The sequence below is a fragment of the Bombus pascuorum genome, chromosome 8, assembly GCF_905332965.1.
Source record: "Bombus pascuorum chromosome 8, iyBomPasc1.1, whole genome shotgun sequence".
NCBI classification, from domain to species: Eukaryota; Metazoa; Arthropoda; class Insecta; order Hymenoptera; family Apidae; genus Bombus; species Bombus pascuorum.
The window spans coordinates 1174281-1199603 of NC_083495.1; the positions used below are offsets into that span (position 1 = coordinate 1174281).

Below are 25323 nucleotides of genomic sequence, written 5' to 3' on the forward strand. Positions count from 1 at the left end.
TCCAACGTACCTCGTTTCTTCTTCGTTTCGATCTCACGGCGCCAGTCATCCGCGTCGCGCAACTCAGTCTCGCTCTATACTCTATCTATAATCTATACTCTATGCGTAAGATCGCGGCAGGTAGGACGCGGGGCGCGGCGCGGTGGGACACGAGATGAAAAAGAACGCGTAGATAGGAAGGAAGAGCGAAAGGATCGCGAGGAATACTCTTGACAGTGGTGGACGACTGTCAGTCCATCAGAGAGTCGGCGAGCCGGGAATACCGAGGATGGCTTCTCAGCTTACTCGACGAACAGCTCTATCTGTCGAGCACGAGTTGACAAAAAGCGGCGGTCCGCGTGGTCGCACGCACGACCAACGGAAAGCACTGGGACGGCAGGGGGTTAGGACCCGAGCAACCGAGAAAAACCCTCGGATACTGTTCTCTGTTGCTGTTTCAGGAAGCTGGTGGTAGGAAACAAGGACGGGGAAGAACGCGTGGGACATTGCGCGTTTATCTCGATTGGAGTTTCGAATTTATTCGGGAACCGCGCGATTCTATTCGCTCGATAAATCTCGTTGCTAGGAAAAAAAATGTTGTGCTTCTTTTGCTGAATTTCGCCAACGTTGCGATAATGACACAGGGCCAACGTTAAACGGCTGGTCGACCTACTTCGGTTCGCACAACTCGACACGATTTCGTGGATACGAAATTAATTAGCCAAGAAAAGGCGGTAACGAAACGTTCGCGCGAGAAACGAAATATATCGCGAAGAACGCAACCGTGAGACCGTATTTCGGCGTTTCGAAACACTGTACGTGGTAGATACATACTTAGTGACGATCGCTCCAGTTCGTTTCGGTTTTATGGATCGCCGTGAAGGATTATACGGGCGTTCAAAGGAAGATACTACTGCCTCCGGGAATGATTTAGTAACTCAACATTGCGAAGGATAATCGTATGAAATATCATCGCATCGTAACGCAGCAACGATCACGCCGCGTATATGTATACGTACGACGAGTGCCTGGTGTGCGCGGCATCGTTGACCTCGAAGAATGCGAAATATTCCGGTAAACTTAATGTACTGGAATTTCGTACAATATTAAGGAATCTTTTTTCATTCGAGATGAAACGTCGAATGATGGGGTTACATCTTAACCCGTCGAGTTTCATCGCATTAGTCGAATCTCGAGACGGTTCTCGCGAACCCTGGCCATTCCCTTCACCGCCGGGACGTCGAACCCTTCGTCGAATCTATCGATCGAGGCGGGGCGAAACTAGAGCCGTGATTAAACTATAAAACGTTTGGAACGATGAAATGAAACGGACTTATTAGATATCCCGCGTAGCACGAACAGAATTTAAAACGTACTATATTTAACTGCAGTGCACGATCGCGGGCGTTGCAAACCGGTCTAGCAATTACATAGGAGATCGATTGCAGCCTCTTAATAGGCCCCTCTTAAACGGCTAAGACTTATGAATCTGTACGAACGAAACTTCATAGTTTTCCATGATAATTGTCTCGGACACGCAGATGTTGACCAGGTAGTTGGATGTTTTTACGATTCGTTTAAATCACGCGGCAATACTCGCGTTTGTATGTCGTGTCCTATCGAGGATGGAAGGATCGTGTCGATAGCGAGGCCATCTATCGCTAGACAAGCAACGTATCGCCGGCGCGCAGCACGTAAAAGTCGGCATACCAGACGCGGTTCGTCGCGTCATCCACGATTTACGGTGATAACTTTAGCAGTCGGACAATTTGTACCTGTAACAGGTGAGCTTTTGTCGCGGTTCCAGTCACCGCATCATCGCCTCCGCATACCGCTGTCGTGCAGCTAAATCTCGCGAACCAGACAGCATTCGAACGGTTTCGAACCGATTTGTTCGAAAGAAAACGAAGGTGACGAAAGGACTCAGATATGGAGAGACGGACGAAAAGACCAAAAGAGAATCGTACTCCATACTCTCGAAGGTAGAAGCGCGAGCATGCTGAGAGCCTTTCGAGGCACCGTATTTTATAACCGGTGTAGACAGCCACCGCACGTACAGACGGTTCTCTACCTCTGTCGCGATGCTTGTACTTACTTACGTACCACGTAGCGAGGGCTTATGCTCCTTCCTCGTGGTCCGAGGAACGTGGGATCACACTGACCGCCAACCCATGCTCTTGTCCACCATGGCGGTCCAGTCTGCTTTCACAACTTTTTTCTCTTCATTTTAAAAAGACGCTACTGCCACTTCAAGAATCGTCCCCTGATTGTCTAAAAAACGAAAGGTGAAACGCCGATGTGAATTTTCCTGTATACAAATCGCCACGTGGAAGCGGCATTAGAAATTCGATAGAATCCCTTCCTTTACATTTATCGGATGCCTTTGTGCCCAGGAGGAACTTTTTAAAAGTACGAGAACTCGATTCTCCTCGCAAGGCAAGGGTGCGGGGTATTTCGTTCGTGCACGTTGGTATTCAGCGAACTATGGCTGCACGATGCTCGGCCTTTTCGAAGGAAACCCACGGCGGATTGTATTCCGTATACACCCCGATTGAAATCGATATTCCCGGCAAGGTCGGTGCGCAACAAAACCAGCGGAACAATGCATCGGCTGGTATACATTCGCCGAGCACGGAAATAACGGATAAAACTGCTCGCGATTTAATACAGCTCTCTTTCTTCTTTCTCGACCCTCTGCCCGCTCCCTGGCCGGGCGTCGCGTCGCTTGGAATTAGCCAAAAGTGCGAGCGAATGTATAGTAGATTGATTCGGTCTGCGTTTCTTTCGAGTCCGAAACGGAGACGAAGAAGAACGGTAAGGATGATTGCATTAACTAAAGAATAATTCGCGCGCAGTCGGGATTATCTGATATGTATCGTGAAATAGGAAGCAGGAGAATGCAATTTAGAAATGCAAATCTAAATTGGAAAATTATACAAATGTGTTTGAAGAAGGATGGGAGAGGGCGCGAAACTAGCGTGGCGTAAAACGAACGAATAGGAATCAATCTGTCGATAGAAAGTGAAATTATCGTCGTACGCGATCACAAGTTATTAGATTAGTGGAGAAAATTGTGAACATCGTAGTCGTAACAAGATACCTAGTCAGACGTATCACGTGCCAGCTTTAATAATTCTGTGAAGAGAAATGCTTTCGATAACATCATTCGCGAACCGTAACTGCTTGTCTACCGAACAGGTGACGTCAACGTGAGATTAAGCGGCAACTAATACGGAAGATTAACGAAGACGCATTAGAGGCGAGATTTCCGACAGGAAGTCGATGGAGAGGAGCGAAAGTGGTTCTGCGTAGAATTAGTCGGTAATATTATCCTGATAATGCTCGGCAATAATTCATTAGCATGATCGCTGGAACGAAAGTGAAACTTGTCGTTCCACTTTTTCTTTCTTTCCTTTTGAATTTTTCAAATTGCTACGTCGCGTCGACAAGAGGGAGATTCTTAACTAGGGAAGAGATCTTTTAAAATGAGTCAGCAATTTTCTTTGTCGCCTTTTTTTCAACTTTATCTTGCTTTCCTCCTTTTTTTTCTCTTAGTCTTTGCGTTGTTCTCGTGTTATTCGCTCGGCGAGTTGCAGAAACCATGCAATGCCTCTTTAAGGTGGCAACAGTGTTGGCGGGAAAGTTATTCTACCGGCTGCCAGTAAATCATTCTTCGTGGACTCCTGCTTTATTATCTACTGTCTCTCTTTCTCCTGCTTTCGCTCGGATCTTCGTTGCTTCCTTTTCGTCTTCCTTCGTCTATCTCGATGGAAACTCGTCTCTCTTCCTCTCCTTTGGAATCTTTCTGTAATAGCTACGTACCTTGGTAGGCATCTTCCTCGGTTCCTCGATCCTTCGTCGCGGAAAACGCGTGAACAGTCGGATAGAATTTTCAATGCGGTCTCCATACTTAATTACGAAGCCTATGCGACGAACGATGTTACGGTTTTCGTTGTTATTTACCTTTGAAAATGTTAAGAACGATCGGTAGCGACGAATCGACCGTAAGCACATAACGAAGTAATCGATCATCGAGACGCAATCGCAATCGAATCTCGGGATTCCACGTTCTCGTCGAACATGGCCGGAACGATTTCACCGGGGAACACTCGGATCACGGCTAGATGGTCGGTGCGATACCTCGAACGCGAGAAGAAACTTTAAACTGTCATTAAAGCAGCTCCGGCTGGGATAAAGGGTTCATTACCACCATCCGGGACTCGCGTCTCGATTTCTTCTACTTCGAGTTCCCGATGATTGGCACACACCACGACTACCATACTGCAAATTACGTTCCGCGTTGATAAATTTACGAGTTTTCTCTTCTCTCTCGATGAGTTAACCCACGTCGAAACGATCGCAATGCCAATTACCTATCTGTCGATCGACTCGATGTAATCGGTCACATGGTACTTGCGATACTTGCATTTTATCTCGTCGGTGATGAATTTGAGCTTTATGGAATAGTTCCGTTTGGCTGTAAAAGTAATAGTTTCATCCGACCTATCAAAATGACGCGTTCGTTCCGAAAAGAAGACGTCTCATTGAGACGCATGTCGGTACATTTTCGTAAGGGACATTACAAAATATCGCACACGCGTCCGTATAAATAATGTGTGCTGGCAGCACGCGAGCGTCTATCAACGCCTCCACGTGCGTCGTTGTAACGTGTCTTCGTAACTTTTCCAGTAGAGAAAAAGCAAACGGACCACTTGCAAATTAATGATCGCGTTTGATATTACAAACGGGCCACCTCGATGACGGTTCTTCGAATGTCACACTTTAAAAACATCGCGATATGTATTACTTCGAATTTGTCGACGTTTGCGACCGTACAATTTGTCGACATGATACAACTGTTTGTCAGCATTCAATTAATTTGAATACGTCGATCTTTTCAGGTACAAGCTACGGATCCGGATTGCGGCGTGAACGCCATGGTAAATTACACGTTAGCCGCGGGAAGAATGGAAAGCGAACAGTTGATGGTACGCAGCGATACCGGAGACATTTGCGTCAGAACACCGTTGGACAGGGAAACAGCTCCCTATCTGGAGATTCCCGTCATCGCTACGGACAGAGGTACGTACAACTCGTCTGACCACTCTCCATAGATTTATGCGGTACAATTATTTTACGCCAAGGAACAAATTCGTATTTTCTATCACGTTGCCGCAGCCTTTGCCGAGGCGTCTCGTAACTTCTATCCGATAGGTCGTTCTATTAGCATTGGCGTTTCGTAACGAATCTTCCGTGACCAGAATAGGAGTACGTGAGGAAGAACCGCGTGAACAATGCGTTTCCCCGGCCTTATCGCGACCTCATAGAGGAGATACAACGCAGAAACGAAAATGAAGAAGAGAGGGCAACGATGTGCGCGACACACGGTGGAAACGTGGCATCAGGAAGAAAAGAAGCAGCTACAGGAGCTGCACGCTGGTGGAACAAGGAAAGGGCGAGCTATCGCTGTGCCACGATCTAGCAGCCCTGTAATGGGGTGTATGATTTATGTCGTCGGTGTGCGGTGTGCCCATTTTCAACAGCCTCATTCCAAGTTATCCTTACGAGCGAGGACAATGACTGAAGTCCATTGATCCGTTGGAACACCGACATTGACCTTGCAATAGATAGCAGGTTCTCGGGCGATTCAGATTCGTAGGAGTTGCGTTTAAGAAGATAATGGAGATAGAGAAGGAATGGTTGGCCAAGACAATCGAGAAACGCCGAATTAATAGGGAAATTAGAGAGCAAAAGAAAAATGAAAGAAAAGGAGAAGTGCGGACACGGATCGTGTGCGGACGAAAGTAAAGGAAAGAGAGAATGAAGGAGTAGAAGCAAAGGGGAGCTCTATTGCTGTCTGTATACCGTTTTGCAAACAGGAGAACTCTCGTCCATAATTGTCGCTCGTTATCGATACGATTGTTCGACGTGCTACCAGACTCTCACAAGCACCATCGGCACAATAGTACCGCTCGGATATGATGGGAGAGCAGCGTGCGGGCCAACCACGGGACCCAACTTACCACGCGAGCCAGCTTCGCGTGATTTATACCACCTGCTGACGACTCGAGACGTTGCAACGGCAAGCCAGTGCAAGTCAATATGCTTCGACTATGCCGCGTTTCAAGATACGCTATTACGAGAAACACGAAATTAACAACGAAGTGTTAGTTGCGCGAACTAGCCTGCGAACGCACGACCATTGCTCAGATCTATACAAATACCAAAAATCGCTTACGCTACTCACGATTAGTCTGGTACGATTTTGTCAGTTGAACAATTTACATTCGAGTTCAGATCGATGATTACCGTGGTCCACCGTGTCCAAGAGAGAAAAGCAATCGTGGATAAGTATCTGTTGGCAAGAAGAATGATAATCGAAACGCCGTGCATTATCGCGTTAATGGTGTCGGAAAACGGCAGAGCTGCACCGATAATTATTACTTGCGCAGTCTTGCTTTGAATCGTGATAGAGATCCGCGAACGGTTGGGTAACGCGTGTGCATATACTTCCTCGTGCGAGTCACTTTGTTCTCCTATAGGACAAGCCGCGGCTAGATACGTACTTAGACACTGCCGCGCCGGCCCCTCGGGGGTTGCTGGATAACGCTCGTCGGATAATAAACGTAAAAATCGATCCCACCGCGAGAAGGAGTTTAAAAAGCAAAAGCCACGCCAGTGCGCGAGGCATCTTTATGATTTTGTTAAAAGTAATTCTTTTCCTCGTTTCTTTCTCCCGTTTATTTAAAACGAGACAGGATGCGTGCATTCATCTCTGAACAATACGACGAACGGCTAGATAATATCTTAAGATTTGAGTTCCAGGCATCGCGATCTTGACGAAAGAGTTGCCGGACTCGATGTTATCTGATTTTCTGGAAATTGTGCATTACGTGGCGTACATGCGAAATGGTTTGCGCATCTTGATGCACGTCCTACGATCAACCAACAGAAATGCAAAGAAAGGCGAGGTCACGGTTACAGAAACTTCCTGAAAGCCGGAACAACACCAGCGCGGCGGTGACTTTATTGACATTGCCGTCATAAATTTCTGCCCCTCGACTCCCACCGGCAGCCATCGTCCTTGTCATGTTTCCCGTTTTCGTATTTCGTGCCGCGAGCGCTCGACCAGCTTCGTACTCCTTGATGCGCGAAAGATTCAAAAAGTCGATAGTCGAGCCGCCTTACGCGACCCGCGAAGACATATCGAATTTTGTAATTTTCTTTATTCGTCGCGTAAGGCGATTATTACGCAACTTTGTTGGCGCATGTTGAGCACCGCTGGCAAGCATCGGCCGCATAAATCTTTCGGAGGCACTATATCCTCCGCCGCATGAACCTCGAAAAGGATTCGTCGGTCGACGATCGACCGCGCAAAATTAAAAGGGTCGGTGTAGCAGACATGAGGTATCGGAATACGCGTTAGAGTGTCGTTGATCTATGTCCAGGAAGCAGAGTCTCTCGACGACACGCAGCCATTCGCTTCTGGATATTCGGTTTTATTCGATCGTTAATTTGATCGATCTTCGAAGTTCGGATTCGCATGGAATGTCGGAGGAACGTTTCGAACGGTGGAAGGCGGAGAGGGCGAAAGACGAGAGACGAGAGAAGAGAAAGGGAGTTGGTCGATAGAGAAATTAGGGGTACATTTCTTGGCGAGGGAATTCGCGTGGCCGAGTGGCAGGGGCCCGAAGATCGGCATTTCGATACCTCGAAGTCGTGCAGAAGATGCCACGGTGCCGAGAGACGGTGGAAGGCTTCGTCGTTCTTTTCGGTCGTCGCGGCTCCGAACGAAGGAATGGAAAAGGACGGAAAAGGATGGAAAAGGATGGCAAGAAGAGGATAGAAAGGAGAGTTTGGAGAATGAGGAGAAGGGGGAGGAGGAGGAGAAGAAGAAGATGAAGAAGAAGAAGAAGAAGAAGAAGGAGCGGGAGGATAATGGTGGAGCGAGGAGTACGGAGAACGGAGGGGACTGGCCCTTGACGCATGACTCCAATGACACTCGTACCTATAAATCTCGCTGCGCTCCGAGCTCCGTACGGTCGAGTCCATATATTACTATGAGTTACGGGTGTAAACCGTTTAAACATCGGATTACCCGTTTTACATACTGTCTTTAATATTAACACTTGCGTCGGGGTTCGCCTAAATCAGCTTGACCAACCAGGAGCCCGCGTTCTCGCGTTCGCGCCTTTTCGCCCTCGTGCCACCGTCGATTAATTAATCCCTAGTCGCAATCGTTGTCGTAATCGTGGTAGTGGTCATACTCGACGAAAGACAGGAGGAACGCCGTATGCGATTAGGCTTCGACGAATAACGTGATTTACGGATAGCGATCGAGGGAGCGTTATTACTTTCCGTCAGATCGTATATCACTCCTATACCGAGAGAGGCGATACTTTAGCGGGCAAACGAATTATCAGCTCGCAACCGACTTTCTTTCCATTGTTTTTGATCCGCTTCGACTACGAAACAGCAGAGCAGACGCGGTTGCAGCTAACGGAGCGAACAGGGAACGCGTACACCCGGCATTATTGATCGATCGGTTCGCTCGTATAATTGCTCAAAAAACAGAACAATCAGAGTAGAGGAACGGCAAAGCGGTTGGCACATCGCTAGGACCATTTGAGCACCCCGAGAAATTCCTTTCGCTTGAAATATTGCGGCGAACGCGTTGCCCTGCACCGAGGGTAAGAACTCTGGCCCTCGACACGCGCACGCACGCTTCTCCGAATAACGCGCGCGAGAGAAAAAGAAAGAGAGCGACGAAGATCGTTGGAGAAGGAAGCGAAAGAGAAAAACGGAAGGAATGAACTTCGAAGTACGCGAGAGAAAAAGAAGGAAACAGCGAAGAAAGAGAGGCGAAGTAAGTAGAAGAAGTAGGTAGGAAGAAAGGAGGTAGGAGGCTGATTGGCTCCGAAAAAAGGCAATGGTACGGGGCACGCTGTTGTGATTTATGTCGACCGGCTCCAAGCGTCCCCGTAGATTCGTTCTCTACGCCGGCTAATACCTCGACATTATTTGGCTCGATAAGAGGATTTTACCAGAGACTGAAATAAGCATAATCGCTCGGGTTTGTACTTCTGGTCTTTGCGCTTGACAAAGTTCTACGTACAGTGCTTCCCAACTGTTAACCTTTGATGCTTGTCCCTTTCCGTCTATACTATCTAGACGATAGATTCTGTCTAATTTTGATTATTTACACTGTCGCAGGAGGCCTCAGTACCGTAGCTATCGTGAGGGTGCAAGTGACGGACGTTAACGACAACCGCCCGATCTTCGAACCAAGAAAGTACAACGTCACCCTAAAGAGTGACGGTCCGATTCAGGGACCGATTTTGAGGCTGGTTGCTACGGACTTGGACGTGGGTCTTTTCGGTCAAGTAGCATATCGTATCACCAACGGGAACGAAGCTGGTGTTTTTCACATCGATCGAAATACCGGCGAGCTTCAAGTCGCGAGACCGAGTTTACTCTCGAGGTCACCGCTGCATCAGTTGAACGTGACGGCGACAGACGCGGCTGGCTTGAAGAGCACGTTCGACGCCGAAGTCCGGATCACCACATCCTCCCCCGGGCATAGAATCGCCAGCTGCGAGAAGCCACGCTACACCATCACCGTTAAGGAGACCGTTCCTCAGAACAGCATCGTTGGTGGCGTGAAAGACGGAGCTTCGTCCCCTGTGTCGTCAGGTAAGTTCGATACCTCATAATCATTAGCGACCACTTAGCCGCGAGTACCCACATTCGCTCATCATTCGGCAGCGTTTATATTTCCCCCGTGTTGTCGCGGTATTATCGATTTCCGGCGAAGAAGGTTCGCGCAAACGATGCATACCGAGTTTAATGGCCGGGGTTTGAGGAAAGCAAGGTACATATACGATCGTTGCTCGGTAGCTGGCGGCGAGTACATCGAAAACGTATTCCACGCGCGGCGTTACCGCGTTAGCATAGTCGCGTCACGAGAAAACGGCGGTGACGCGACGTAGCGAACGCCCACGTGTTGGTGTACGTGCAAGCATGTAGAGCCATAGTCAGCGGAGTCGCATAAGAACAGGTAGGATCGGAGCCAACCATTTTGCGTCCTTCTTTCTCGTGTCCACCGGAGGAACCGACGACATGTAAATCATACGGGGGAGTATTGCGAGCGATATCCTACAGGAACGTGATAACTGTTTCGTTCAAACCTCAATAAAAGAATCGTGAAATTTCGCGTTTCTTTGCGACCCGCGAACACGGATGGATAAAAGAAAAAACGAAAGAAGCGAGGAAAAGGCGGAAAGGCGAAGGAAATAAGAAGAGAAGAGGATGCGAATAAGGGTAAGGTCGCGGACGGATGCTTGGGTTGGTTGGTGCAGACGCGATTCTCGAAGGGTTAAGAGCGTGAGGGAGGAGAGGTAAGGTAAAGGCGGGAGAGGTACGTATCCGTGTTTCCACACTGGTGGTACATCCGATGCAAGATACGGCGCGTCACGACCTGCGCTCACCGCGCCATATAACCGATGCACCGTGTAAAGTGTCTCGTGGCGTATCGACCGGCACGGTTCGCTACGTTATAGGTTCGAGAATGGTGAATAGTTTACACGATGGTGCCTTACCGGTGGTCGTATTGTTCGGCCGCCATGGCCCGCATATGCAGCCTGTTGCATATCAATGCGCGAACCTCGAATGTGTTCCTCCTCCGTCGACCGACGCGACGTCGTAGCTCGCTGTCTTTCTTTCGTTGGCTGCTCTCTTTTGCTCCCATTCTCTGCCGCTTCGATCTCTTCTTTCGCCAAGTTTCTCGATCGATCTTGCGTTCTGTTGTCTCTTTCTCGACGTTCATATTCCTCGGCGCGCGATCGAAACAGAGAAACGAGGAGGCCGGCCGAACATGGGATACGCTATCGCAGGTTGAAAGGTATTCCGTCCTCGGCGAACGCACGAACCCGATTCGTCGCAAATCGCTGTTTCTTCGCTGTTCGAGCGATCTCTATGGCGGATCGCGTCGGTGAACTGCTCGTTTCTCGAATTCCTTGCGTTTACTTTGGTGCGATTGCGATCGTTGATAAATCGTAATTACGCACACCAGCAACGTGGGTGTATTGGACAACGCCGCGTGACACAAGTCTCATCTGTCCTTTCGTCTTTTTCAACGAATCAGCGACAGCCATTCGCGAAGAGACGTGGAAAATGCGATCGCGCGTGAGCCAAGTGTCGCGAAGCGCGATACAAAAGAGGTTTCGGGTTCGACGAGAGGTGTGACTCGGTTGTTCCTGTATCGATCCGATCGATCCGGCGATTTCGGAGTGTAGCTTCCAATCGGCCACGCGTCCGAGCGAGAACCTGTTCGCACGGAAGATCCAGGTCTGGCACTCGGGCCCACAATATTTGACACACGGCAGCCAATCAGATTATCAGATTAAAGTCGGACGAGCCGACGCAGCGGCGATCGTCGACACAGGTGCGATTCATTTTGTAAGAGAGAGCTCGACCGCGTTTCCTTCAATGTTCTCGCGGCTGATTCTCGTTGTCCTTTTGCGGCACCTGTTTCGACACAGAGCACGTTTTTCCGAACGATACTCGGATGCTCGGGAGTTCGTTTCTTTTTTTTCGCCATACTCGCTTTCTATCGATGCATTTGTACAATTATAACACGGTGACTGTTTGAATATTTTAACGTCGAATTCATTAATTTCGTATTTATTATGGAACATCGAATCGCGTTATCAGATCGCTGGCGAAAGGCAGCCTCGGAAGACGTTATTGCCACTTTACGAGCACCTGTTCTGATAAGGACGGTGGTTTCTTTCTGGAAATACGAAAAATAGTGCGGTCATTATAGGGGCGCATGATCGTCGATGAAGCAGAGGCTGTTAAAAGCAACGTAGACGAACTCCTTATTGGGCAGGGTTCGGCCACGAACGGACCGACAACCGTGTACGATCCTTCCATAAAACCAGGCGACAAAGTGAGGAACGCGCTTCATTTTACGGCCGAGTTTATGGTACCTGGCAAAGAATCATCGGCCCGTGATCGCGTCGACTAGAGACGAACCGGTCTTATCTTATCCGCGGAACGAGCGGCCGCTCCCAACTTTTCTCGGCTTTTCGATCGCTTTTGCACGGGAGTGTAGTTCGGTGATCTTGGTGGCCAAGATTGGATTACGCTGAAACTGCCTTAAAATTCAGCGCGTTTCGGGAGACGGTTGATTCCTAGGGAGCGTAATTCCTTTTGAAATACGGGTCGATCGTTGATATTGCGAATTGCGCCGAGACGAAGTTGCGTAATCTATCTGGTAAGGTACTTTGGACGCGGCGAACGTTCATTTAATCCGTTGATCGAAAGTACTAGTAACGAGATCGAATTACTCCAGGATTTCATTGCGACGTAATCTCTTGTATTTTTTGATCGATTCATTCGTGGTTTTCGTACCTTGGAATTCTTGTCAGGAGAATGCATATCAATAGGCGGTCGGGCATTGGAGGCGGAACGGAGAGAATCGGTTCGAGCGAGACGGCGGAGCAAGACGCGAAAAAGACCAAAACAGTGGAGGAAGGAAGGAGGAAAGGGCAGAGAAACGGCAGGAGATGGTGAACCGTCGTCATCGTCGCTATAGTCGTCGTCGTCGCTATAGTCGTCGTCGTCGTGAGTCGTCGTCGTCGTCGTCGTCGCCGTTGTCGTCCTTGTCATCCTTTCGTCGTTGTCGTCGTTGTCGTCGTTGTCGTCGTCGTCGAGGTCGCATAAATCGTCGCCAGTCGGATATCGAGGAACCGAATGCAAGCCGCCATTGTCCAGGTTCCCTCCCCCACTCTCTTGTTTCTTCCCTTAGAGTTGCTGTTACGGAGCTGCACTCTTTTCATACGCTTTAAATATCATCGCTTTGCTTACTTTAAGGACTCCCAGCACCATATCTTTTCCTCTTTTGTGCTTCTTTTCGATGGTACCGGGATTCGAAAGACGTTAAACGTCAAAAGGAACCCAAAACGTGTTCTGTCTCGTACTTTCGTTCCTTTTCTATCGCTGAATCGCATCGATTCTCTGCGATCGGTATGAGCTGCATATTCATAGTGCCGCTTCACCGACGCATTTTTACGTTTCTTTCGAAGTAGATCGTCTCGCAGATTCGGCCCGATCCATCTCGAGTTCTCCGACTGGCGAAACACGGACGACGGAATTGTTACGATATCGAATAAAATTCGGTGCAGTCGTTTTTGTCCAAGTCTCTTGACCTCGGAAAAGTGGTTTCAAGTTTTCGAAAATGACGACACGGGCTCGACTCTAATCTTATCCAACCGGCACATCGTCAGTCTTTAACGAATTTAACGACAACACTATATAAAAATCAACAGGCACTGACGTCGTTTAAAGGTGTCCATAAAGATACACGGAGATATAATTCGAGGGCTGATCCGGCTGTTACGAGCTCGACCAAAGTTTCATAAAAGATCGTCCGCTTTTCGAGAAATTTCGCCGATAGCCGAATTGAGAGGAGGAAATTTGTAGCGAACGCCTGATCGAAACCAAAGGAAAAAGTATCGGCACGATGAAGTGCACGAAAAGTGAAGGCACGAGACCCGCCGTAGATAAAGAATCTGTCGACGTTCGAAACGAGGAGGTCGCAAAAAGTAGGATTCCTCGTTCCTCGGAGATGAAGTATTCCGCATGGCGAAGCGGCCGATACGTTGCCTCTCTTTTCTCCGCGTCTTCTTTCGTCGGACCTTTCGTTCCTTTTTCTCTCGGATCTTTGGATCTTCCTTTCCTCCGTACCGCGCATCGTGCTTTCGCCGGACTTGCAAATTTCGCGCAGGCATCGTCTTTTCTCCAGGGTGCAGCGGTACGTTGCGATTTTGCATCCCGAGAAGAGAGCTACCGTCCGACCCAACCTAAACCGAGCTATGAGATCCGCACGGAAAGATAGCGGAGTCTCCGCCACGGTAGGACGAATGTTCGTAGTCTGATTTGCGTAATTCCGTTCCTGGAATTTCATTTCCTTCTCGCCTTCGGTTTCCTAGTTCTGTTATTCAGAAAGAAAAGCTGGATAACAGAATCATCCAAGCGCTTCAGACGAAACTTTCGCTTTCACGATATTTCGCAGTTTCGAGGACACATTTTATGCGTCGAAAACAAATTTACATGGAAACACGTCCACTTCTCTTAATTAAGAAGCGATGTTCGGACGACTACGATAGCTATTCCCGGGGATCGTTCGTTCGAATCTCGATGATCCAAGCGCAGGTATTCGTTCGGTCAGCGTCGAATTAAGAGACGCGTATTAGGACCTCGCCGGCGAAGATGGTGGTTGGGCAAAGAGGACAAAAGGGAAGAGAAAAGAATGTACGGATGCAGAGGAAAGGCGGCTGAGCTGCAGTTTGGATCGCATATGTTAATCTCGGTTAGTTCGGCATCCGTTTACATCATTTTCGACAGCGGCTGTTTATTGCCAGATGTAAATCGATATTGAACGGGCGAGCAACAACAACCTCGTGCCTCGGTTGCGAACCATCGAACGTTCATATCTTGACTCACGACCCGATCGAGCGTATTTACGTCCGTTTTTCGACGCGTTTATTCGTTTCAACGAATTACGGGAAAGTTCGATCGAGTGTTTGTTCAGGGAAACGATTCAACCGTTTGAGTCCCAGGGGTCTTTGAAAAAACAGGGTCGAAAAATCCCGAACAGCGCGATAGCGCTCGTCGTATTTGTTATTTTTATGAAATACATCTACATTATTATATATGTTTTATACTATTAATTTATAAATATTTCAAGTTCTGTTCAATAAAAATTATTGAGAAGATAACAATGAAATACAAAATACTGTCAGCCGTCCGTAGAGTTCAAATATACTGGGATTTTTCGACACAAAATTTAAATAGCGCGATCGCGCTGTTTGCGACTCAAACGGTTAATAAGGCACATGAGCGGTGACGAGCTTTGGCTCAATTCTCGAAAAACTAACGTATTTGAAGTTGATAGACAAATTTCTTCTGTCCTTCGTTCTGCACCTTGTTCGAGAAGTTCGGAATTCACGGGACAGCACAACGTTCAAGCTCGTTTCGAAGCCTTTTCCGATGCCTCTTGCCCACGATATAAATCGTTCGCGGGTACTCGGCGGATTAGGGACAGGAAAAGCACATCCTCTCCGGTGGAAGAATCGTGTATACGCGTGGTTATGAAGTCACGGGAATCGTTTTGAATCGGGACGAGCTCGAGCCGCTCGTGAAAAGTCGATGGGCGTTGCAGAAATCTCGAGGTTGTGGTTTGCAGCGGCAAGCGCGGACAAGTCGGATGTGTAAATGCTTCCTCGCGCTTGGCTCTGTGCGCGGTCGTTTGAACGAATGTGTATGCGAACATATAGATGCCCAGATAGAGGTGCGCTACGAGGCGCGATCAACGCACAGGGTCTGCGATAGAACGGCTCCCCTTCTCTGGCCACGCTGGGCCTATAATGCGCCTCCCCGACTCTTATCTCGCGCCTCGTTATCGCCGTTTACCATCTCACGGTCTAGAGAGCGGTGGGCTCTCTATGCGATCTCGGTACATGCACGTGCACATCCATAGATCTTTTTCTCGCTCTTTCTCCGACCCTTCGCCGATTCGATCCCCTTTTCCTCTGCCTTGCCTCTTCGCCTCCTCGATGTTTCCAGGGAGGGAAATTATCGCAGAATAATCCAAGATGAGATCGTTGAAAGGGGTGGTCCGAAGGATGAAAAGGTAAACGATTTCGATCCGGTAGACTTAGGGCACGAACCGAGCTGTTCCAGCAATTTGTCGAAAATTTCTAATCGTAATGATCATACGAATGTAACGAACGTATCTATACCTAAAGATAGTTGGCAGTATAAAGTTGGTGCTGTACATAGCACGCTACTAGGCAACAGTAGCTAATCCCTAGCGTCATTTTATTTTCGTTTGGTTGCAAGCTGCGCAACCTTATTGTCGCCGTCCATTGTCTTGTCGTTCTTGCAGCCCTCCGCTTCTAAACCTTCTCTTCTTCTTCCCCTCGTATACATTCGTCGGCCATGCCAAACCATTTAGCTGCATCTGCAGACCGAGACGTTTTACGCGTGTATGGAGCTCTATTCGTTTGTTTACCGGTCTCTCGATGCTTGCATTTCTTGCGCTATTGTGCGCCGCGAACACGCTCCATCCTCTCTCGTAAGTACTTGCCGCGTGCAACTGAGATCCCAGACAGGCGCACTTGCGCAAATCCGTGTATACATAGTCGTATCGAAATTTGCGTGTTGACAGTTTACTTTAGTCTAAAATCGTTTGCCACCTCGGAGGAAAGTAAATGGATCTGCTGAATAATTTTGAAATTCTAAGGTAGCGCGATCGACCGCGAATAAATGTCGAACGTAGTCCGCGCATCGAACGCGGAACGCGAGACGTTATCACATATATATGTATGTACTTATATGTGTACGTGGCAAGACACGTCGATGTAGCTGTAAGAAGATGGGAGGGAGATGGTGGCGCAGAAGGGACGGTGTCGATGCGTTAAAGAGAAGGCCCGAGAAACTTAGAGCGAAGGAAGATGGCACGTTGGGAAGATAGGCGAGAGGAGGAGAGAAAAAGACGCGGGACCCCCGTCAACGACAGCATACCTTTACCACGGTATCGTTTCTTCATCGCATTCGTCGCGTCGCTCGACGCTACCACGACTCATGGCTAATCATCATTATTTAATTACGAGGCCGTTTTTCGTTAGACGGAGTAGAGTGTCGGTGGTTCGTGGAGGCACGTCCCTATCGTCGAACGAGGTTTGTTCGTCCAACGATTTTCGTAAATCTGTTTTACGAGGCCTACCCCATTCGGAATTCGAGACACGTATCATCGCTTAGGAAACAGAGAAAGAGAGAGAGAGAGAGGAGCGAACAGTTTCCACGGACAGTTTTATGATTCTCGCGTTGGAATCGGCAACGATGAGCCGACGCTTGAGCACGAGCGTGTTCCGGTTCGTGGCTCAACGGAAAAGAATTACCGGTGAAAGAGAGTCAATTAAAACGGTGGCACAAACATTTTCGCTCTATTTCGAGCTATCGGCGCCGCTCGGTTAAACGTATTTCTCAAATTTGATCGTGCGCCATTCCCTAATTAACGAATTCGATCGTTTTCGCTTGGGTGTCAAGCGCGATCCCGCCTATCTCGATCGTCGCTATTACCGAGGCTACCTCATCCAATTAAAAATCCACCAATTTATGCAAACGGTCGGGCTTTTATTGGCTGCCGACCAGACTCGAAACATTCCGAAATGGACCGCGGGATGCCTCGAAAATCGCAAGCGCGAAACCGAGATACCTCGGGGCCGGGGGATCCTATTTGGAGCGAAATAGCTGGTAATTCGGTGGCCGATCGGCCGGCCGATCTGTTGGTCGGTCGGTGAACGGCTGGCCGCGCGGGTTCCAGAGAAAAGAAGGAACGAGGTGACAAAGTATTCACCGGAGGCGATTACAAGGTTTCCTCCGCGGTCGTAAAGGTGCGGACCTCGTTTACGTGGTTGAGGGCTACCGCGGCGATGGTGCCGCCCCTGAAGACGACCGAGCAAGCGATCCAGCCAGCCAGCGAGCCACCGACCGACCTCGAGTGGGATGGCCCGTTACGAGCTAATTAGCAAAATAAGAGAAACTCTCTGTGAGGTATACAGCGTTGTAGCAGCAGCGTAGGCAAGGGAACTTGCGCGTCCTTATACGGCGTGATCGAATCGTCAGTCTGTAATTTATCGCGAGTTTTCTTAACCCGGAATGTTCCTGCTTGTGAAACTCGGTACACCGGTTTTTTTCCCTAGTCTACGTTTCTTCTTTTCCTTCTTTTCCGACCAATCGACCGGCAATTAAACGTGATGCTTAGCGAAGAATATCTTCCGTGCTTATACTCGTGCTCTCTTAGATATAACATCCCTACGAAAATGGTATAATCGTTCGCGATCCGATTATAAACAGTGAACGAAGCCCACACCGCATTCCGTCGGTAATCACTGTTTCTAATTAACCAAACGAAAGCTTCTTGCCCCGCGTTTTGCTACGCGCTCCGGAGGTTTTTCTTCTGTCGCAAGAAAACCACGATCCACGCCTATAAATAGACTCGCGTTACTCGTCGATGCGTTCTAAAAAGTTTCGCGACTATAGGTATCCCGCGGTCATCGCGGGATTTCAAGTGTTCACCGTTTCGAATCAAAGGCAAAAAGGCGCGTTACTGGGTTTCGTGTCGAACGCAAGCGTGAACGGGCATGACAGCTGCGGGAAAATTAGTTGGCTAAAGAGAGTGAAAATCTAGCTTTAGCTAGATAGCCGGTGAGGACCACGCAGAATCGCCAGTAGGCTCGATCGTTTTTTTGCATTGCCACACATTGCCGATCTACACGCGATGATCAGACGATCCAATGGGGAAGGGGTAGGAGGTTTCTTGACCGCATGCCGTAACGTCGCTGTTTATTAATGCGAACTAACGTTAGCCTGCTGGCTTTTCTTCTAGATGAGAATGCGGCGCAATTATGCGGCGCAACTATGCGACGCTACTCGAACCGTGCCACGCTCGATATCAATTAGACGGTTTTTATTGCGATTCCAGTGGCGTACGGCGGCTCGTTTATACAAGGGTGGCGACCGCGCGTCACCCACGGTGAGTACCGGCCGACGAAAAACAAATGGTCGTGATCCCGCGATCTTACGACCGTCGCCCGCGGTCGCGGGCCAACTTTTGTCCTCGTTGCGTTCTCCAGCCGAGAGTCGGGCAAGTCGAGAGAAGCGAAGTAGAGTGGAGAGCGAGCGGCTCGTGTTGTACGTGAGAAAGAGCCGAGCGGAAGCGGGATCGAGCTATCGTCGCGCAAGAAAGCCGGACAGAGAACGAGAGGGACAAGAAAAGGAGTACGGGAACGGGAGTCAAGGAACTAGAAACGAATTCCATTTGTGCGACTGAGAGAGGACGAGGCGTGAACGGTGGAATCGACGGAGATACGGAGAATCAGAGGATAGGATAAAAAGGGCTGTGGCACGACGTTGGTCGCGAGGTACACGCCGCGCTGTCCGGAGGGTTGCCTTACCTCGTGGTCAGACCGAAGTCAGAGAAAGAATCAACCACATAGGAACGCAGGCTGAGAAAGCAAGAGAAACCGAGCGCACCGGATAGAAGAGAGGATGCCGGGTAAACGGAACTCGGGGCGTAGAAGGAGACACGGATAGATTGTAAATAAGAGAGGAAAGCATGGTGAACGTGCAGGATTATTCTGAATCGAAAAGCTCTCGACGAGTTTCTACCGGCTTGCATTGTCGGTACGCTAGAGGGCACGTTCTGGTACGAGGTGTTGCACGACTACAAGGTGTTACGGAGATATACTCCGGGCGTACCGCGCACGTGTACGCACGCGTACGCACACGTACACCATTGACCGGCGTGCAACGATCGCTTAACCATTGACTGGAACCTCCGGATCCTTCGCGTTATTCCTATCGAGGCCCTCTACTCCGACGTTAACAGCTACGAAAATCTATTAAAGGTGGAATTTTGGCAAACAGACGTTTAGTATCGGCCGTTGTCGATGGAATTGTCGGTGTAGTAATAATAACGAAATGTCCAGTCGTAGTAATTAAGTCGGTGATTAAATTTGCATTGCTAATGGACCTTTATGTTTGCGGAGATTGAAAGATTAGAGGCAACCTAATGTCGAATCTATGTTCCAACGATTAAAAACTACGAAAACCGATCAGATACACGTCCTTAATGCCATACATTACCGAACGCAATACCTCGTAGGACTTTCCGTCGAGATCGCTGCGATCAAAAGTCGTTTTGTATCGTAACGCCAACGACCCACCCTTCTTTCCTATCCGGAAGCAAAAGTCGAGTTAAACGTACTTTCGCGGAGGGCATGGCTGAACTCGTCGCGATGCGAAGCGACGCTACGCAACGCACCGACAACTGGCCGAGAGGACGCGAAAGGGCGAGAATCAGTAATGAGTACGTTACGGGTTTCTTGACTGGCTTGGGTATCTCTACAAAAACTCGCTCTCGATTCTATCCATGAAGCGCGGAGACGAACGCACGAAGAGGAGCGGAAAGAGGAAAGACAGGTAAAAGAGGCACGGAAAACGAGAGAAGAGAGTAGAGATGAAAGCGATGGAGCAAGAGGAGAGGGAGAAGAAGAAGGAGGAGCAGACGTGGGCCACGAGAGCTCGAATGCACCGCGCTGGACCAGCGATCTCCGCGAATTAATCAAATACGCGAGCGATTTGTCTTCGTTACACCCACGTGGGCACCCCGGAGGGACGCCTGTGTAACCGGGGTGACGAAGCCCTCTCGACTCGGCACCGCGGGTGAAAAACCCGTCCACCGACTGCGTCCACCGGACACGCTCCGATTGCAATTTATTCATTTCATAATCGAAGGAAGGGAGCAGGTTTGGTTTTCACGTAGATCCCGCACAGGATGGTTATAACTCGGGAGTCGCGTAAAATCGCGATAACGCTTCTTATCGGTTCATTTTCGCTCTGTCCCTTCGGGGTTGGTCTCGCAATTATAAGTTAACGATTATCGATAAATAGATGGGTGCGAATGAAACGATCGCGTTTGTTTATATTGCCGTTTAAAACGCACTGGCGATTATGCGAGTGGTTCGGACGTGGTCCGAAATCGTGTCGGAGATCCCTTCGGACACGCGGATGATTCTGCCGTATTGGGATGCGAAGTAAATCGTAATTATATACGGAGAGTAGTACGTGATCGGTGGATCCTCCTCTCGCAGCGAGACTCGATGGAAAAAGATCACGCGGACGTTTAATAACACAGGTACCGAATGCCGATGGGTGTAGAGTGTAGGTACGGTGTATAAATGTGCGTGTACGTCTCTCCGCTACCAGCGTCGGTGCCGAATACGCGACCTCCGTCGTGTATTTGTACGCGCGCTGATCTCATCCATACGCTATTTTACAATTACACTTTACGATACACAATTTCGTACAAACCTGCTTACATTTACGCGCGCAAATTCGCGTCGGTATTCTTCGAAGCGAGCATGCACGTACGCCAGCTACATTTACATGCGCGAGGACGAGTTTGCAGCAATTTTAATAACACGGCTATCGGGTGCCGGTAAGCATAAGTTTCGGCCGAGCGTTCTGGCGTGCGCTCGCGCGCACATGTGTATACTTTTTCTCCAGATCGATATCGATCCGTGGTTGCAGTGTGGTTCGTTGCACGCCAGCCGATTGAACGACCGCTTACTGCTTACGAGCGTAACGTGTGTGCATGTCTCCGAGAAATATTACATAGTCGCGCGCATACGTATACCGGTAACCGTGTATTAATTTCATTTGTCTCAGCTCTCGACCTCTCAAACACGCTTATTAGAATTCGGATTGAAACGACGAAACTGTACGCGAAACAACTTACTTACTTTTTAGTCGAGTGGGTCGCGTGGGATAATAGCGCGACGTTCTCCATTCCCGTGGATTTCGCGTATTTATCGAGGAGACGTAGAACTATTAGGAAGGGAACGAAATGGAATGGGTATAAATAGCGAACCATAAATTATGCCATCCACGTACGCGTCCGAGTACCATCTTTAAGGCAGAGTCCGTATAACCTATGTCGCTCGACTCGTCGAGTCTCGATACGATACGATGGCGGCGGCGACGACGACGACGATGAAGACGATGTTACCGGATATCGTGCAAATGGAAGCCCTCGCGGCTACCTTCCACGTAAACCCATGGAGGCGGTGCTTACTCCGCATCTCCGTCTACCAGGTTTTTCCTACAGTTGCCGAGGAAAAACTCGATCGGTTCCATGGGAGACACGATCGCGACGCGGTAGATCCAAGGCGTTTGTCGAAACCTATCTAGAAGAGACGCACCGGACTCCTGCTTATCCGTACCACTCCCGTTTTGGATTGAAGTGCGATCGATCGATCGGGGCAATTATCGACGAGCATCTCGTGAAAAAAAAAACTTATGTGTACTCTCGAGTCGTGTCTAAGCTATACGAATACGAGCCGCGTCTCGATGTCAAGGTAGGGAAACCATCTGTCCGTCGAGTACATCGCGGGGATCGATCGATCGATCGAGCTCGGTTAAATGTCACGAAGATATTCGCCAGGTAACTGGCGAGACAAAGCGATAACGGTTCGCTCGACCGTATTCAATAGCGTCGATAGCGCGAGCAAAACCGAAGACGGTCTAGAAGTCTAACGCAAGAACAATACCACGTGGGATACCGCGGGGCGGCGGAACATCCCTACGGTTCTTGGCACATTGATCGTGGGCGGACAGGGATCGGCACTGGTTATGCAGGAAACATGCTCTGCTCTGCCGTCCGATCGTTCATCGTCTGCCAGCGGTAATGATCGCTTGATTTCCCTATTAATTAATTGATTTCATATGTACATGTTATAAATTTTCTTTGAATAACTCTCCTCTTTCGAGGTTTTCGGATAAATAGCGAGTCATTGAAGAATATACATTTCCTCGTCTCATCAAAGATGATCGATCATTGGTCATTGATCATTTCTTACTTCTATTCGCTTGGTTTGACTTCCGTAGAAATCAGCTAAGAAGAAAATGTTCTGGTGATAGCGAGTATGCGTGCGCACGGTTATTGGTAAGATCATTAAAGAATAAGGCGTACTGTATACGCGCGATGCATTTTATAGAACGGTATTTAGCGAAATTGCGGTCATTCGATTCAATCAATCGATCATACCGTTGGAAACAACGAATCGCATACGTATCAGAAACAACGTATCAGTGGTGATTGCCAAGATTTTCGTACAATTTGCACCCCGAGAAAGGAAAGGAGCAAAATGCGCACGTGAGAACAAGCCGAAGTTGTAATTAACGAGCAGCTTGCTTATATAGTATCCGAATACCTTTTCGTCATTTTTGCGCTTTCAGTCTTCCCCCTCTACCATTTCCGCCCTTTCTTTTCGTGTTCGTTTTTAAAAGAAACAGACCAACGAACCAACGAATTCTTCGTTCGCTAAGGTCGAGGAAAAAAAATTAATACGAGGTTTGCATCGCATCCCTTTCTCCTCTCAAAGATTCAAGCTTCCGACGCTCGGTCTTAAAACGATCGTTACTTAAAAGAAAAGTATAAGAAAAAGCCACTTTGTAGCCATTTAACAACGATAATAACTGTGTTCGCAGGTGAACGGCCAACCAGATTTTATTTGGTGAAGGAAGAACCGGATCTAATGATGGATTCCAACACGGGCATGATTCGGATTCGCCTTCCACTGGACCGAGAAACTCGGGACAAGTACATTCTCAGCGTAGAGGCGCGCAATGGAATTTCCGCAGGCTACTGTCAGGTAACCGGCGTCGATAGAAATCGAAACAATCACGAGAGAAATCGCGATACATACACGAGTCAAGGTAGCAATCTGATCGCAACGCCGTCGCATTGTTTCTCGTCACACAGGTGGAATTAAACGTGGAGGATGTGAACGACAACGCTCCAACGTTCCCGACGAGCAGCGTCCGCATTTCCGTTCCGGAATCGCATCCCCTTCATTCGGCGCTTTACGTAGCACACGCCACCGATCCTGACATCGTTCCGTCTCACCCTATACGCTATGTCCTTGGCCAGAATAGCAACGACCTCTTTGGAATAGACGGCCGCTCGGGAGAACTCTATTTAGCAAGGAGATTGGACTACGAGACACAGCAAAGGCACGGTCTTCTGATAAGAGCGTTGGATGGTGCGGGTCTCTCCGCGAATCTCAGCCTGAGCGTCGAGGTACAGGACGTGAATGACAACCCCCCAGTGTTCGAGAGGAACGAGTATCATGTGGAGGTTCCCGAAGGCGCCAAGCTCGATTCTCAAGTGAGAAAAATCTTCATTACACGCCCGTCACGCGGGCATTTGTTTGTAGAGGAGACGTGCGGTAGGATTCCCTTTCGCGGAAGGGAGCGAGGGAGCGCATCGCAAAGTGTACATGGAAATGTGTACAGAACGAAGAAAGGCTAGAAGAGTGGGAGAGAGAAATTCTGGGTCGGTAGAGGAACGAGAGGGATTAACAACCTTTCTCCAGTGTTCCTCCGCATTCTTGTTCCTCGCACTCTTTTTGCTTTTCAAATTCGTTTTCTCCAAGCGTAACTTCATCCGGCGGGACAACCGGGAAGACCAACCATGCTGAACCTTAACACCCACTCGGATCGATGGTCATCTTCTCCTCCACCTTTTGTCCTCCTCCTTCTCTATTTTCGGTCTTCTTCGATTAGATACGGCGAATAGAGTGGAAGAAGAAGAAGACGTTGACTCATCGAGTTCACCTTGTCAGCGGAGAACAGAAACGAATTAGTTGAACGCCGGTGCGCGCGAAAGATTAGTGATGCGAACTGTAAGGTTACTAGATAGACCAGTTCAGTGGAAGGATTGATAGACTATAACTGATAGTTTGATATAGGAACGCGCACTACGTTGTTACGCGATATATACATATGCGCTAACACGTATACCTGTGCGCATGTGGTATGGTGTATCGCAGCCCTCTATGGAGTAATACAGAATACACGGGATTGATAGGTAATCGTTGATAGGCTTAACAGAAACGCAGCGCACAGCTGCTCGTTTTATGAACAACCCATGCTGATTATCCCGCTTGAAAGGATTATTTATCGTGGTTAAACACCATTACCGAAGAAGTTGGAACGAAATTCTTCTCCATTCCGTGAAATCTTTCCTTGTTGGTGTCTGACTCTCGTGGTGACGTCGAACCTCATGCTTACGGATACGACTATTTATTTCGGGTAGACTCGTTCTTTGTCGTGGTCGTATCGCGGTAATTATCGCTGTTGTCTTCGAGAAGCAAGGTTTGTCTAATTGTTCGAATATTGGTTGACAGATAGCATCTTATTTCGTTGCGTTTCGTGGCACGACGCGCGACCACAACGGTCTTGCTCTAAACACAAGGATAAAGATAAAGTAGGAAGCAATCGGGAAAGAGTCATTAGCTGTAGCGTACACGAGAACACGTTCGTCATTGGAGTAGCGATATCTAGCGGTGGAACGAGAGACGAACAGCGCGATTCTTCGCGGTGCGGTGGTAGCCACTGGTGGACGCAATCCCGAATACAAGGATACCGATGACGAATGGCCGAGAGATCGTTGCCGCAAGATAGGCCCGTTAAATGACGTCACATTTTTAATACAACGGATACACGAGGGTACGATAGAACGGAAACGACGACGACGACGACGACGACGACGACGACGAGGTGAACAGCGCGCACGTTCCTCTCTTCCTCTTTCCTTCTTCCTTCGCCATTCGATCTCTCGTTCCATCTTTTCTCGGCGCGGCGTACACGTATATATCGGTGGTATCTATCGGCGAAACAGATCTGTGAGCTGTCGGTGGTATCCAGACA

The 25323-nt window shown here is 48.8% G+C and overlaps 1 protein-coding gene across 2 annotated transcripts in view; it reads left to right on the forward strand.

The window, feature by feature from the left end:
• The window catches only part of LOC132910172 (protein dachsous), a 214198-nt gene that overhangs the window by 165896 nt on the left and 22979 nt on the right, over nucleotides 1-25323 (forward strand). For both annotated transcript variants that reach the window (XM_060965691.1, XM_060965692.1), the window contains exons 2-5: nucleotides 4881-5061; nucleotides 9193-9672; nucleotides 23101-23264; nucleotides 23375-23779. In XM_060965691.1, coding sequence (XP_060821674.1) covers nucleotides 4881-5061; nucleotides 9193-9672; nucleotides 23101-23264; nucleotides 23375-23779 — 1230 coding nt within the window. The remainder of the gene's footprint in view (nucleotides 1-4880; nucleotides 5062-9192; nucleotides 9673-23100; nucleotides 23265-23374; nucleotides 23780-25323) is intronic.